Source organism: Arvicola amphibius, chromosome 12 (genome assembly GCF_903992535.2).
Source record: "Arvicola amphibius chromosome 12, mArvAmp1.2, whole genome shotgun sequence".
In the NCBI taxonomy this organism is placed as follows: Eukaryota; Metazoa; Chordata; class Mammalia; order Rodentia; family Cricetidae; genus Arvicola; species Arvicola amphibius.
Window position 1 is genome coordinate 157,740,749 of NC_052058.2, and position 16,040 is coordinate 157,756,788.

Below are 16,040 nucleotides of genomic sequence, written 5' to 3' on the forward strand. Positions count from 1 at the left end.
CTGGAACAGTGATCATTTTAAAGATTCTTTATATTATGTGAAGGTGTGTGTGTGTGTGTGTGTGTGTGTGTGTGTGTGTAGGTGTGTACACATAACTGCCTACAGAGGACAGAGAGAGGCTTGAATCCTCTGGAGTTGGAGATACAGACAATCGTGAGTCACTTGATATGGAGGTTGGGAATGGAAGACAGGACCTCGTGAAGGATGTTAAGTGCTTCTAACCTAGGACATAGCCCTCCAGCTCCAGGAGAGTGATAATTTTAGAGACAAATATAAACATAAAATAAAGAAAAGGGGCCTGGGCATGGTGGCTCCTAGGGCAGAGGCAGGTAGATCTCTGTGAGCTCCAGGTTAGCCTGATCCACATAGCCAGAGCAGGACAGCCAGGGTTACACAACAGAGAGATCCTGTCTTAAAAATACTGAAAAAAGTATCTCAATGGTTTCCTTTAGAATAGACCATGCATCCAAGTTAAGAACGTGTACTCTGTGTCAGAGCCGGGTTTGACTTCTTTTTGTGGCTTGCGGGTAGATGACACGGACAAACTATGTCATCTTGGAAACTGTGCTACCACTTCTGTGAAATGGGGATAAATTCACTCTCATTTCATAAAGATATAATGCCTGCTTGCTGTGTGATTCTTCTAGGTGCAGGAATGCAATGTAAACAAAATCCATGTGCACACGGGTCCCTATCTTCACGGTTTATCATTCTGATGGGGACAGTCAGCCGGTAATGACTAAGTATACTCCGTGAGAATCATAAAGGCTGTGCATGGAAGAAATGGAGTATTAAATCACAAATCAAAAGCTACAAGAAGGAACAACTCAGATGTCTCTTTGGGACCGCTAACAGGAGAAAATAGAAAAATTTCATTTAAACGCAGAGGAAAAAGAAACTAAGAACCAAGAATTGTCAACACAATCCTAACCCACTTGTTCAGTAAGAATAACCCTCCTACAGGAAGACAGCAAAAAGCAGGTGTCAGAAACACTGGGTGTGCCTGCCAGGCCTGCGTGACAAACTTACATTCCATTCGAGGTCAATATAAAATTGTCAGGTGATTCGTCAGCACTCAGAAATCAACAATGCCTGTAGAGCTGGGAAGTCGTCTGTGAAAGCAGGCAGGCCGGCGGAATTACCGCTGCGCTACCTCTGCCTCAGCTAAATAACCTCCATTCCTCTTAGAATCTAGCTTAGCCTTGGTGTGTGTCTGGATTTCCCTTTAGATTATAAGCCCTGGCCACCTCTACAGTCCCCATTACCTCCCACATAGAAGGCTCTCGGTCATACCAAATAAAGGAAGGAACGAAAGGGTTACTAAGATCCCCTGTGTCACGGGAAGACTTCAAGGTGATATTTAGTAAACTGCAATGGAAACAAAAGTTTACTTTTCAGAGGTCCCGGTCTTCCCGCCACTCCCGCTTCGCTCCAGCTTGTCCAGCAGGCTGACGCTTGTCACTTTGGCAGGAGAGATGGATTGCCTATCACCGCGTTTCTTGGGTGATGAGATCTCTAGAATAAATAACGAATGCAAGTGACAGCCTCTTCGGTTTTCAAACAGCTAAATAGAGAGCTAAGTAGACACATAAAATCTGACGGTTCTGACCAAGGGAAAGTTTCCTATAAGATAGGCGCTTTTCTTTAGTATCCCTTCCTCTGTTGAGACAGAATATGCCCTAGAGTTCACCTGGTGTATCTGTGCTATTTATCAGGACCTGGTCAAGAACAGGAAGGCAACCACCAAACGAATGGTAGTGTAAGAGGCTGAGGTGGGGTTAAGGCAAGGAACAGGGCTATGAGAATAAAGTGTTCGTAAGAAAAAAAATACAGTGGCTGCTTGTGAATCTAGACGTTGTGGTTTGAATGTCAAATGCCCCCCCCCACCCCCGACTCCTGCATTTGGACATTCGGTCCCCAGTGGGTGACGCTGTTTGAGAAGGTGAAGAACCTTTAAGAAGGTGGACCCTTGCTGGAAAAACAAATGAGTCACTGAAGGTGAGCCTTGAGGTTTTACAGGGGGGCTCCACTTCCTGGTCACTCTCTGCTTCCTTCCCACCCCACCCCTGTTCCTAAGAGTCAAGAGGAACAGATGGTATCTACAAACCACTGGCCTACCCCTGGCTCCTTCTTCTTTGTCTGATGGGTCTTTTAACTTGATCTTCCTTGGTCTGTGCTCTGCACCTTCCTCCGCAATGACCTCCATGGCTGGTTTGTTCTCTGTCTCTTTGTGCTCAATCCTAAGAAGAAATCAAGAGGTTTGTTCCCTGCACAGGTCCTGACCAGGCTACTGTGCGAACTCTCAGCTCTGGGAAGCCACCCACCAACCCACCACCTCTCCGACTTTACAAGCCTGCTTCCTTCAAGGGGGTGCAAGATTTGCCTTGTGAAATAAGGAGCATGAACTCCCTCTCTGGGAGGCCAGATCTGGGAGCCTACCCAAACCACATACCCTTGTACCGTAGGCCCCCGAAAGAACTCGATATAAAGAAATTGCTCGCACACCTCAACTTAAATTTCTTCCTTTGGTTTCAGCCTGAGCTTTCTTGTCCTTTCTACATCAGTGGGAGGTGTCTGTCAGCTTGAAGTCAAGAAACCATAGCCAGATAGTCAGAGTGCACCCCCAAATACCATTTCTCTCCTTCCTCCTCTCCATTTCCTCATGCTCTCCCTACATAAAAATAAGAACCTATAAAGAGGCAGCTTGTGAAGGGCTGTGCTGGTGGTGTGTGCAGCCAAAGGTTTGCTTTGGTCTCAGTGTGAGTCTAGGGCACTCCCACTGAAGCGAGAGCATTTGCCTTTAAATAGAGTCAAGGACCAAACTTGACAGAAATAAACTCTGACATCCTTCTTGCATATTTGAGTCTTCATACCCATTTCAATACTCTAAAAACAATAGAACTCTTTAACCTCCCTTTAGAACATACAAAGGTTCACATAAGGTGGTTCCGTGGGTAAAGGCACTTGCCTCCAAGCCTGATGAACCGGAGCAAGTTCAATCCCTGGAACTCACGTGGCAGACGGGAAGAACCAACCTTGGTAAGGTGTCCTCCGACCTCCACGTCTGGCACTGTGGCATGCCCGTATCCACGCGTGTGTCCACACACAAATTAATTAATCAACACCAAATGATCAACGAGGACAAACAAATGTGTCTTCCCAAACAACAAAATCAAAATTATTTGGAATTCATTGGTTTGTGTGTAAGGGGCAAAGCAGCCATTTCTTTCTAGCCTGGCGATTCACTGGCTTCGTGGGCATTTCATCTACCAGACGCACAGGTTGGACTAACTGATCTCTGAGTCCTCCCTGATTCTTCCGAGTGTGGGCCAGCTGGCTCCTCTAGGGGGTTGCTCCAAACCTGAACACAATAGGATAGCAGAGACCCAAAATATTTGAGTGAAACATTATTCTGGGAAGTTGGCTGCAACGGCCCAGGTTTTCTTTGCCTGAACTGAATGGCAGTCAATGACATGGCAATCAGGATTAGGAACACGGGGGGCTGGAGAAGTGGCTCAGTGGTTAAGACCTCACACCGTTCTCCCAGAGGACCCAGGTTCAATTCCCAGCAACCATGTCGGACAGTTCACAATGATCTGTAACTCCAGCTTTAGAATGTGACACCTCTAGCCTCCAAGGGCACCTGCACTCATGTACATTAAACACACACACACAATTAAAAATAGTAAACATAAATATCTTTTAAAGATACAAATGTCAGAGTACACAGTGCGACAAGAAACAAAACTCAGATTTCCTGGCCTCTTCTTTCATGTTCTCAGTAGCACACTATTTTATTTCAGTTGTTCAAAATTTAAAAAAAAAAACAAATTTTTCATCTCTAATAAAATGGCGAAAGCTTCAAGATGTGTATCACACAATTAGAATGAAGACTGACCATAATGCTATTGAGAAACTGCCTAAGAGCTGAACCCTTGTTACAATTACCGTGGCCAGCAGCAGCCCCCAGGAACACCCTCCGTCTTTCTGTGGGTAGCATCAGCATGCTTAGCCCTATAGTCAATGCTCAGACAGGAGGTGTGTTAGGAGCTGGAAGGAAAAGAAGCTAGCTAGGAGGAAGTGGAAGGAAGTAAAGGAAACCTAGCAGGCAAGAGTATTACAAACACTGCAGGAACTAAGACAAGCGGTATTGGCGGGGGTTGTTTTTCTAAAATTTAACCACAGCAAATATAGGTGCAATAAACTCTTGGTGCTTATACAGAGATGGTAGAGAGGGAGAAGGGAAGAAAGGGGGTGAGAGAAACAGAGGGAGAGACAGACAAGGGGAGAGATGCAGGAAATTAGTTTGGGAAATAAATACTGTCCTATAAGAATGAGAGTGGGTGCCTGGATTAACCCCCAGAGCAAAACACTCACCTTGGAAAGGCCAGCGCGCTGTTGGGACGCTTTCCAAAGCCCTCTCTGCTCGACAGCACTGAGTCCATGGTTCCAGGCCTCTGGAGGACAGATATAAAGATCATGCCTGAGTTGTGGGCCCAGGACAGACAAAGACACGCAGGCTCCCTCCACGGCATTGCTACCATGGAGCTGGTTGTATTTGTTCAGCGCTTAGAGTCCAGTACGGCGTGACCGCCTTCATCAAAGTTCGCCTGGAACGCTGAAGAGCAATTCCACAGACACTGCCTTTTCTCAGACCATGCCGTCTTTTTTGAAATATGCCCTAAGAGTTGAAACTAGTTCTCTACACCATTGGAAAATGAGCAAATATCCAGAAACCATCGGGAAACGAGCACAGCTCCGACTTCACTCTTGGTCCACAGGACTCTGATATTAGAGGGTTCAGAGAAAGTCTCTGAAGTCACGTGGGCTTCCATCCCCCGTCATCTTCATCAGTACCCAGAGGTGTACAAAAGGCCGTTAACCCCTGAATAAATGCTACTGATTAGCTATTTCTTTGCCTCTTTAAACTCTGCTCTATCTAACTTAGCATGAACACCACGTCAGCCACTTAATGGCTAACAATGATGGCGACAGTTATGAAACTGATTTTATGACCCTGCAAACTAAAAGCTAGAAAGTATGAAGCTGGAGAGGTGGCTCAGCAGTGAAGAGCGCTGGCTGTTCTTCCAGAGGACCTTAGTTTGAGACCCAGCAACCACACATCTGAGTCACAACTAGCCATAGCTAACTACAGTCTCGGGGTATCTGGTGCCCCCTTCTGGCCTCCATGGACACTACACAGTGCGCATACAACACGGAGGCAAAATGCCCATACACATAAAAAACAAAGAGAAAGAGGAAAAGCTTAGAAGCATGTTTGTGTGGCTTGAACTGGATCTTGCTGTAAAATCTCTTAAGAGAAGATAGTACAAACTGTAAATCCTGCGTGCTGAGGAACTCTGGGCTTGAATCCCTGAGCTGACTCTATTGACTTGGGTTTCACAATACGACCATTCTGAACCTACACATTCTGCATGAACAATCAGGGTGATGCCCCTACCCTGCTGCTTTTGTGGTATTCTGAGATTCAAATGAAATCACGCATGCAGGAGAGCTTCTCAGCGGTACGGTACTATAAAATGTCCAGAATTATGAATTTCTACTGCTTTTTCCATTCCTTGGGTAGTACTGATTCAAAATTTGATTTAAAGTTCTTTGTCTCGCTTGTCAAGGAACTGGCTGCCTGTGCCACACATTTCCACACACTTGGAAAAAGGGTCACTTAAAATGTCAACACGAGCTTTTCTTTTATCTGTTTGGTATTTGGCAGGAGCAGTGAAGGGCATTGAAACAGGACCTCTCTACCATACCCTGGCTGTCCTGGAACTCACTATGTAGACCAGACTGGCCTCAAACTCACAGAGATCTGCCTGTCTCTGCCTCCCAAGTGCTGGAATTAAAGGCATGTATCACCATGCCTGTCCCGAATAGACATTCTTAATGAAAGCACACCCACATTTGATTCAGAACCACAGACTAAAAGGGGGGGGTTGTGTGATGGTTAATTTTAGTTGTCAGCTTGATCCTATTTAGAATTCCTGGGAAGACAAGTCTCCGTGAGGGACTGACTACTTCAAGTGTGCCTGTGGGCGTGCCTGTGGGCGTGCCTGTGGGAATGCCTGTGAGTGTGCCTGTAGGGAACTGTCTCAATTGCCTTCATCGAGGTGAAAAGATGCAGGCTGAAAGCGGACAGCACCATTCCCTAGTTTGGGTCCCTGGACCACCCAGAGTGTAGACTGTGGATGCGGTGTGTTTAGCTGTTTTAAGTTCCTGCCACCGTGACAATCTTTACTCTGATGGACTGTCGCCTGGAAGAGTGAGCTAACATAAACCCTTTTCAGTTGCGATTGTCAGCTTGCTATTTTATCACAGCAACAGGGAAGATTAGAAGCAAACAACTCACATTTGCCAGGGCTTTTGTCAAGGTGCCACTTCCGTCCATCGAGCAAAGGAAGTCCTTGTAAAACCTCATCTTCACTTTGCTGTCTCTGATCGAAAGGACCCCAATTCCTTTGAATGTGAACTCCACGTTTTGTTTGACAGATATGGATCGTGATAAGAAAAGTAATGTCTCCTTAACACATCCTTCTATCGTGTCCCTGTTAAATGGTCCCTCCAGGGATATCATGACAAAATTAAGGGGGACAACTGGAATATCACCTGGAGGAGAAAAAGACAGGGTGGGTAGGGATACCTTACACTTGTACTATTATTGCAGATAATGAATATAATTGGCCATTAATACATGCTAATTAGTATAATTTCACCTAAAAGTGCAATGTATTTTGCTCATGATAAAAGTAATTGACTATCTAAATATAGCCACGTTTAGTTTCTTAGGCTCTGAAACATGAATATAAACCTGTAGAACTCTGTAGCATGGCTTTTAAATGAACTCGGTCTTCCCATGCCTGCCTCTTAAGCCACTGGTGTCTAAAATGGACTCCAGGAGCTGGCAGGATGACTCATCGGGTAAGGGCACGTGCGACCAAGCCTGAGGGCCTGAGTTCAGTCCCCAGGACCTACATGGCAGAAGGAGAGCAATGACACCCCAAAGTTGACCTCTGACCTCCACACGCATCCTGCAGAACACACACACACACACACACACACACACATTAAAATAAATATTTAAAATTTAGAAAGCAAACAAAATGAACTTCAGAAAGACTTTAACTCTTGCACCCTGGCTCCTCCTTCTGCCAAAAGCACCATGTGGGACCTGAGTCTCTGAAATCAGAAATTAAGTTAGCCCTGGCCAAGGTTTACTCTTTCTGTTTGTCCCCACGGGCCAACACACTTCTGGGGGAAAGTCTCGCTGTTAAAATGATTTACCAGGAGAGAATACTTTGTTCTGCTTGAGTCCGTGGGTCTGCACTAACTTCTCCGCCATGATAAACACGGGCCTCTGCACTAGAATAAACTTGTGGTTCCCCACCTCGAGCTTCTGCCTCGTGAAGGTGAAAGTTCCGAGTCCGGAAATCTGAACTCCCTGAAAAAGAAAAAGAAGACAAGAAGAACAACACACACCATTCTGTTAAAGGGTGAAGGTTATGGGCACCATAGCTTTTAGAAATCCATAACAAATATTATTCTTGTCCTAAACTATATGACATAAATTCAATCATATTCCATTTAATGAAATCTTTGTTTTCTTGTTCTCTCAGATCTTAGGTTCCCTATTTGAAGTCAGACAGCTCCCTAGTGGGAGAGGGCAGTGGATGGTTGAATATGAGCAAGCACAAGCGTGTGTGTAAGAAAACGTCTCCGCAAACAGAGCTTCTGTGTTGACTACCTAAATGGGATAAGGAGACGGGATGAAGTGGAACCCGACACACCAGCATCCGGGAATCTCCTACAGGGTAACCCTGGCCACTGAGTCAATGCAAACACCTCTGGGATAACCTAAAGATATCACATACCAACGGTTGCAAACTCAAATCTATAGGAACAGGGGGAAAAAAAAACAGGGAGTGAAGGGAGCCAACTAGGATGTGTGCTGGCCAGGACAAGCATGCTTCATGTAAAGGGAAGAGTACCTCATGGCCTACATCCATGACCGTGTGCAAAAATAAAAGACAATATCATTACGCCTGTTGCATTTTCAAGAAAATGGCGAGAAAAATGCAAAGCTTCACCAATATTCTGCCAATTTTAAGTAATGATAAATAATTCAAATTCCCAAACCAGACAAAATAAGTTTGAAGGGTTCATTCAGCCATGGACTGCCACAGTTGGGACTCGTGTGTAAATCATAAAAGGTCCACAACCTTCAACTGCCTCCGAGCTCTGGCCAAAATCCTCACCCAGTTCTAGAACATTTAAACCCAAGACTTGACCTGAAGAAATAGTCTAACCATAGGCAGTTTCTCATTTTGTACTATCTGAATTTAGTTTCTGTATTTATGTATTCCAATTAAGATTTATTCCCATGCCGGGAGCTGACGGACCACAAACAGACTTCGCCTAGTTCTTCACAAACCCAGACCGAGCAGTCCCACGTTCCCTGTCATAAGAGAGTTACCAATGCATTATCTAAGGATAACACCCAGCTTGCCACAAATTCTACATGTATCAGAAAGTGAAAATGGAAAAGGAGTGTTGGCAGGCGGTGGTGGCACACGCCTTTAATCCCAGCACTTGGAAGGCAGAAGCGGGTGTATCTCTGTGAGCTCAAGACCAGCCTGGTCTATAGAGTGAGTTCCAGAACAGGAAAAAAATTAAAAATTAAAAAAAAAAAAAAGAAAGAAAAGGGGGGAGGGAGGATTAGAGAGATGGCACTGCCTCCTGTTCCAGAGGTCAGGAATTCAATTCCCAGCAGCCACATGGTGGCTCACAGTCATCTGTAATGAGATCTGGTGCCCTCTTCTGGCCTGCAGGGATACATGCAGAGCACTGTATACATAAGTAAACAAATCTTTATTAAAAATAAATAAAATACTAAAGAAGTGACAACAGACCAGAATGGCTCTAAATCTACTGCACTACTCCCAGGAAAAATACACAACTCTGCAGAAGAAATATCTAAGTATCATGCTGAGACTGGAGTGTAAAACCTACCTTATGCATAGCTAGCTGCTTTTCCACAAATTCTGACACATTTCCCCAGATGGTAGAGACTTCTGAAATTCAAAGGAAAAGGAAAACAATCTATGTGAACAACCATGCAATAGTATTTTAATCCAAACAAGCAAAAGCGTAACTATGAAAGGAATAACTTCTAACGTATAGAGAACAAACAAACAAAATCATTCCCCAAAATTAATGTTCCTGCTAATGAAAGCTTATGCCTGTAAGCTCCAAAGATATGACTTTAATTACAGCAATAATAGGGCTGGGGACTGTGGTATGTGGGAGCCCTAGGGTGAATCTTCAGTACTACGACCAAAGGGGGGTTGTGCAACTCACAAGGAGAGTGCTTACCATGCATGAGGCCCTGCATTCAATCCTAAGGACTAAGTAGCAGTAATAACAGTAAAAGTAATAATGTACAGAAAACCTCTCTATAATGAAGGGAAGTAAGTCATGTTTCTTTTTTTTTAATTGTTTTTATTGAGCTATATATTTTTCTCTACTCTCTTCTACTCCCCTCACCTTCAGCCCTCTCTCATGGTCCCCATGCTCCCAATTTACTCAGGAGATCTTGTCTTTTCCTACTTAGTCATGTGTCATTTTATTTTATACATGGATGTAGTGGTATTTTATTTGTGTTTTAAGAAATAAAGCTTGCCTGAAGATCAGAGGGCAGAGAGCTAAGCCACTAGAGGCCAGGGAGTGGGGGCACACACTTTTAATCCCAGGACTCAGGAGACAGAGGCAGAGGGATCTCTGTTAGTTCAAGGCCACCTGGGCTACTACGCAAGATTGAATCTGTCTAAAAGAGAAACAGAGTTCACACAAAGGTGATTCCAACACTTGGGATCCCAGCACTAGGGAGATGGAGACAGGAGCGATATGGCTGGGCAGAGAGAGGACTATAAGGCACAAGGAGACAGGAGCTCAGTGCAGTCTGAGGTTTGGGGGAGACAGGTGGAGTCTGGAGATGCAGTCTGAGGGCAGGATCGCCCCTTCAGTCTGAGCATTGGTAGAAGTGAAAGAACTCTCTAGTGTCTGGCCTCTCTGCTTCTCTGATCTTCAGCATCAACCCCTGTATCTGACTCTGGGTTTTTATTATTAATACCAATTATCATTCAGGCTACACATGGAGTGTTAGCCAACTATAATCTTTTTTTCTTAGTGTCTTATTGAACATCTATTCCTGAAGTGTTCACTGTGTGTCACGTGATTAATATGAGCACGAACTCATACTATTCCATAGCATAGGAATAAGGCCAAGGGCTACTAATAACACGAAAGACCACCTGTCTGCTCAGTACATTAACTGTCCCTATGTATCATCGGCTCTTGTGAAATTCTCGAGTGCAATTTCCATGTTCTCTGGTAGAGAGCAGCTCTCCCCCCTCTCTGTTGTTCAGTAGGCTCCCTGATCCTCCCAGTCTGCCGCTGCTAGTCTGTTATGTTCTGGAAACAACAAACATACTAACATATCTACAGGAGTAACTTATAAAAACTAACTATGGGTAGGGGTCCCAGACTCTGTCTTTGAATTAAGATATAGACTTCACAATTCTACTTTGATCTGAAGGCTTTCTATATTTATTTTCCTGTACTGAGTTGAGTTTTCCTCCCCCTAACCCCAAAAAGCTACCAAAAAATATTAATGTTGATGTGAAAAATAAACATGCAGTCTGGACATGAGTCAGACTTAGCAATATAGAAAATTATGTCTGTATTTACCTCACCATCCTAAGTCTAGTCATATATTATTAGGGATAAGTTCTAATTTAGGAACTTTTTACAAATCAAGAAAGCTAAGTTTTAATTATTCAAATAAAAGACCAAGAAAGGTGACTTCTACTGGACTGCCACTTGGAGATATGGAAGAAGCTAGCAACGGAAGGTCAGTTCTTCTCTAACAATGCAAACTGGTATTTTTTCCCTTAGTGGATTAAACTGCTAACTAAAGCAGGAAGATTGCAGTCTTTAATTCTGATATATCAGAGCTGTAAAATACTTTTTACCAACAATGGGCCAGGGAACCGGCAAGTTTGATGGACAGGAAGTAGCTGTTGTTCTCATGAACATCTTGGAACAAGTTTAATCGTGGATACTCATGGCCAACAACATCAGGGCAACTCGCCGCAGTGAACACGGGCCCACTGTGAACACATAGTGTGCTGTTTCTATAACTTCGCCTTCCACCCTTCAGTAATCACCCCTTCCCTCCTTACCCAATAACCCAAAGGATTCTACCCCTTACTGCTAAGAACGGAGAAAGTCTGCCAAAGGCCAGGAGCAGTGCTGCACACTTTAAATCCTAGTGCTCGAGAGGCAGAGGCAGATGGATCTCTGAGTTCCAGGTCAGCCCAGTCTACCTAGAGAGTTCAGGACAGCCAGAGCTACACAGGGAGACCTGTCTCAAAAAAAAAAGAAAGAAAGAAAGAAAGAAAGAAAGAAAGAAAGAAAGAAAGAAAGAAAAAAAAAAAAAAAGAAAAGAAAAAAGAGAAAAGAAAAAGGAAAGAAAGAGAAAAAAGAAAAGAAAAGAAAAAGAAGAAGAGAGAAGGGGAGAAGAGGAGGAAGAGAAGGGGGAGGTCTGTCCATTGTCAATCATTCCCAACTATATAACTACATACCTAGTTTAAACCCTCACTGACACCATAAAAGTAATTAACTCACTAACAGAAATCTTATTATCCCTGTTTACATGGAGAAACTTCAGAATTACAATGTGAAAATGACTAGACATAACAAGCAGTTCAGACTTCAGAAAAATTATCTATACCAACTAGGAAACGATTTAACAAGGGCCAGGAGAAACTGTGTACTTTGTAATCAAACCCTGGTGAAAAGTCTTTGATTTAACCGGGAGTCTGAGCATGTGCCTTGTTCACTGAGATGAGGGATCGAAGTCATTGTAATGTTTTATTCAATAGAGTAGGACAGGCAGAGTTACACAAAAGTAGAGTTAATTATTTAAACTGAAGTTTGGTATTTCTCCCTGGAGAAAGAGGCTTTCGGCCTCTGCAGTCCAATTAGAACAGATTTGTAAATGTTGCCTATCAGGATTTCTAAACCATTTGTTCTGACAACTGAGCTTTAGACAGATTACCGCTAAATCTCAGAATAAAAATAATTTTAACCCCATCTAAAGATCAATTTAAATGTAACCCATGACATTAGGCTAAAAAGAAAGTCTGATCATTTGACAAAATTCAGCACGCACGCACACACACACACAAACATAGACTCAGAAAACTAGTGTGTTCATTTACTTTGCTTAAGGACAATGAACTAGCCAAGGTGGCTAACTTATGAAGAAAAGAAGTTTGTTGAGCTCAGAGTTTTGGAAGTGTCCCGAGTTCAAGATCAGGAAGCAGCCCAGTGTTTAGCCTTTGTGTGATGGTAACATCATGGTGGGAATATTTGTGTGTGGAAGGGATGGTCCGGCCAAATATGAAACCGGGGTCGGGGGAGAAGACAGAGAAAGGCTGGTGTTGTAGAAACCCAAGGACACAACTTTAATGGTCTTTTTAGGAGACCATTTTTCAAATGAGTTTCCTTCTCTTTGAGCCTCAGATGAGCTGCTCCTCGGTCACCTTCTGTATTAACCCAGCCTAGAGTTTGCTTCAGTGATGGGAATCTCTTAAACAGTTATAGCAAACTCGAACTCTTCCAAGCTCTTCTGCTACGAAACTGGATGAGCTTTGCCTCTTTTCTGCTTTATTCTTTCGTTCTGTGTCCTCACTATAAATCAAGCTAAAAAACAGTGAATCATAAGCATGGCAAAGCCTGGACGTTAGCCTACCTTAAAATCCCCTCCCCTAAGTAAATCACTCAGCTCTCTTTAAATCCACCCTTCCTCGGGTCTCCAGCACGTGGGCAGAACACAACCACATTCATTTCTCCAGAATTCAGCGCAAATGGTCTCTCATTCAATTCCTGATACGGTCTTGTTTCTCTTCTGAAATCTCGTGAGCAGTCTATCTTCCACCTTCCTAGCCACACTTCTGCTTTCAAACTTTCATCAGAATGACCCATTGAGCTCTAAAAACAGCATTCATTTTAGGGGCTTCTCTAGGCCCTTAGAATTTTTCTATATGCCCCACAAAGCCAGTTCTAAAAGCTCTGTACACTTCACGGTCAGGATTATTGCAACCGTGACCCAGTTCTCAGTATATCCGATACTCAACAAAAGAACCTAGGAAGGTGGGACTGTTTTGACTCGGGGTATAGACCTTTAAGACAAGGAAGGCACAATGACCATCATGTCTCAGTTTGTGATGGCAGGAGCCTCTCGTGTGACTCAGGAAGCAGAGAACCCAGACTAGACCATGCTATAACCCTCAAAAGAATGCCCCAATAACCAATCTTTGCCAACTAGTTCTCACAATGCGCCCCAGATAGTGCCCCCCCCACTAGATCTAAGTGTTCAAACATGTAAGCTCGTGGGGGTCATTTCACAATTAAATCGTAATTAGAAAGGTTAATAGAAAAAAAAGTGAGTTTTCTATTCAGTTGCAATGAATAAGGAGAATTTAAAAATTAAGCACACTGTAACATCAGAAGTCTTTAAAAATATGAAATACTCAGGTATAGATCTAAAATGTATATAGAACCTATGGGAAAATTTTTACAAAACTGATGAAAGAGATCAAAGAGCCGTGTCAGAACATTTTGTGGATAAGAAGGCTCAGTATTGTCAAACGTTAGATTAGGACCATCTCAGCTTCCTAGCAAAGCGTTTCTCACCTCTGGACAACCTCGTTCTAAAGCTTACACAAAATAACCAACAGAATGGTTGACTAACAGGCAGGGCCTGAGAGAACATGATCCCAGCACTTGGGAAGCAGAGGCAGACAGAGCTCCGTGAGTCAGAGGTCACCCTTGTATAGCTAGCCAGTTCTCCACCAGCTAGGGCCGCACAATGAGATTCCCCAAGTAAGAGCGCTAACACAAACTATAGACTGGGTAAGGATGAAGTCAAAGTAGGCCCATCAATTTTAATAATTGTACCACTCCAGTGGGGATGTTGAAATTTTGGGGTGCTGTGCATGCGTGCGTGTGTAAGAAATCTTTATGCTTCCCTCTTAACTTTTAAAATCAAATATTTAACAAAGTTAGCCAGGTGGTGGTGGCTCACGCCTTTAATCCCGGCACTTGGGAGACAGAAACGAGAGGATCTCTGTGAGTTCAAGGCCAGGCTGGTCTACAGAGCTAGTTCTAGGACAGCCAGAAGTACACAGAGAAACCCTGCTTGGAAACCCAAGATAGATAGATAGATAGATAGATAGATAGATAGATAGATAGATACTATATATGTTAAATATACATATATTTTATCCTTTTTTGGTTTTTCAAGACAGGGTTTTTCTGTGTAGCTTTGGAGCCTGTGCTGGAACTCGCTGTATAGACCAGGCTGGCCTCGAACTCATAGAGATCCACCTGCCTCTGCTTCCCAAGTGCTGGAACTAAAGGCATGCACCACCATCACCCGGCTAAATATGCATATATTTAACAAAGCTTTTATTGTGGGTCTAGAGAGATATCTCAGCAGTTAGGAGCACTTACTGCTCTAGTAGAGAACCCAGGTTCAACTCCCAGTGCCTAAGTCTGGTTTCTTACAACTTCCTGTAACCGCCATCTCCAAGGGATCTGACATGACATCATCTTGTGGTTTCTCCTGGCACCTACACACATTGATGCGCACACATACACACACACACACACACACACACACACACACACAAATTAAATAAATTTGTTTTTAAAGTTATTTTTTATCACATACCTCCTCCTTGGTTGTATTTAGTTCGAATATAAACTTACACCTATTTGTGTTTTGATTAGTGTGTATCTATTTGTGTTTTGATTAGTGTGTATCTATTTGTGTTTTGATTAGTGTGTATCTTCTCCGCTGATTGTAAATCATTAGGGTTTTTAGTTTCCATCAGTTCTCTAGGGCTCAGTGTACAGTAGGACTTCAAAATACTTGAAAGAATGTGCACGGTAAGAAGGTAGAAAGTATCTCTAAAGTCATAAAACTATCTTCTATTCTTCTTTGAAAAACTTGACAGGAACAATTAGGAGTGATGCTTGGGAAACGAAAGATACTTGTTCGAATTTATTTTGTTTGCTAAAACAATCTCTCTCAATTATAATGGCTAACAGTAGCTTGCTTCTCTAGAGCGCCCTCCCTTGGACGGCCTCTATCACAGACAGATGCCAAAGCGCTTTGGTGATGAGGTGGGGTGGTGCGCTTTCATAAGAAACTACGCTGAAAATAAAAAACGGACTGTGTCTCGTCTCGGACTGAGTTTTCTATGAAAATTGTCTGTCAATAAGCATCACTTTTCATTAACACACTCGCAAGACATCAAGGACAGTACAAATATGTATGTCCTGTGTTCAGCTCTCAAAAGGAGCCATTTGGGACCCCAGTTGGACCACAAGGGTTCTTCTCATCCATCCTAGGTGAGGTGGGGCAGCTTGCTTTCAGTACTTAGTACTAAACAGGCCGTGTGTGGAAATTTTTTGTTTTTGAATGAAAATCCTAAGCCGAAGAAAACAACACCGTAAACTCTAAGTCACGTCTGAAGCACAGTAAGGTACACCTCCAAGCCCCTGCATTAAGTCGCTTACCCTCCTGGCTCAGCGAAGGCAGTGTGGGCAGCACCTGCCTGCACAGGTCCTGAAAAGCCGGCGCAATCCTGTCCAACATCTTCGGTCCCAGATGACTCCGTGGCGTGTCCTTGATGGATAGTCTCCTCTTTGTTATGTGGTGTTTGCTCTAAAAGGATTTTCCCACCCTCCAGCCCTCTTTGCCGGGAATTTGGGGTGGTTCTTTGAAATCAAAAATTGCTCTAAAAATCTTGAAATGTACTTTTCCTTAAATAAACGTTCTTTGTGGCCGTCCCTCCCCCAGTGATCTGGCTCGCTGATAACACGAAGCCAGAGCTCCTTCCCTAAGCCAGAAGTGCAAATCCGCGCCCATCCAAACAGCGAGGTCCTCGGGCAGATGG

At 43.6% G+C, this 16,040-nt stretch overlaps 1 protein-coding gene across 1 annotated transcript in view; it reads right to left on the reverse strand.

The window, feature by feature from the left end:
- Ccdc81 (coiled-coil domain containing 81) overlaps nucleotides 1–15,739 on the reverse strand; it is a 28,727-nt gene extending 12,988 nt beyond the window's left edge. Inside the window, exons 1-7 of the mRNA XM_038313759.1 lie at nucleotides 15,661–15,739; nucleotides 9,022–9,083; nucleotides 7,297–7,453; nucleotides 6,365–6,621; nucleotides 4,378–4,457; nucleotides 2,119–2,240; nucleotides 1,392–1,515 (exon numbers count right to left, since the gene is read on the reverse strand). Coding sequence (XP_038169687.1) covers nucleotides 1,392–1,515; nucleotides 2,119–2,240; nucleotides 4,378–4,457; nucleotides 6,365–6,621; nucleotides 7,297–7,453; nucleotides 9,022–9,083; nucleotides 15,661–15,739 — 881 coding nt within the window. The remainder of the gene's footprint in view (nucleotides 1–1,391; nucleotides 1,516–2,118; nucleotides 2,241–4,377; nucleotides 4,458–6,364; nucleotides 6,622–7,296; nucleotides 7,454–9,021; nucleotides 9,084–15,660) is intronic.
- Nucleotides 15,740–16,040: the final 301 nt, after the last annotated feature.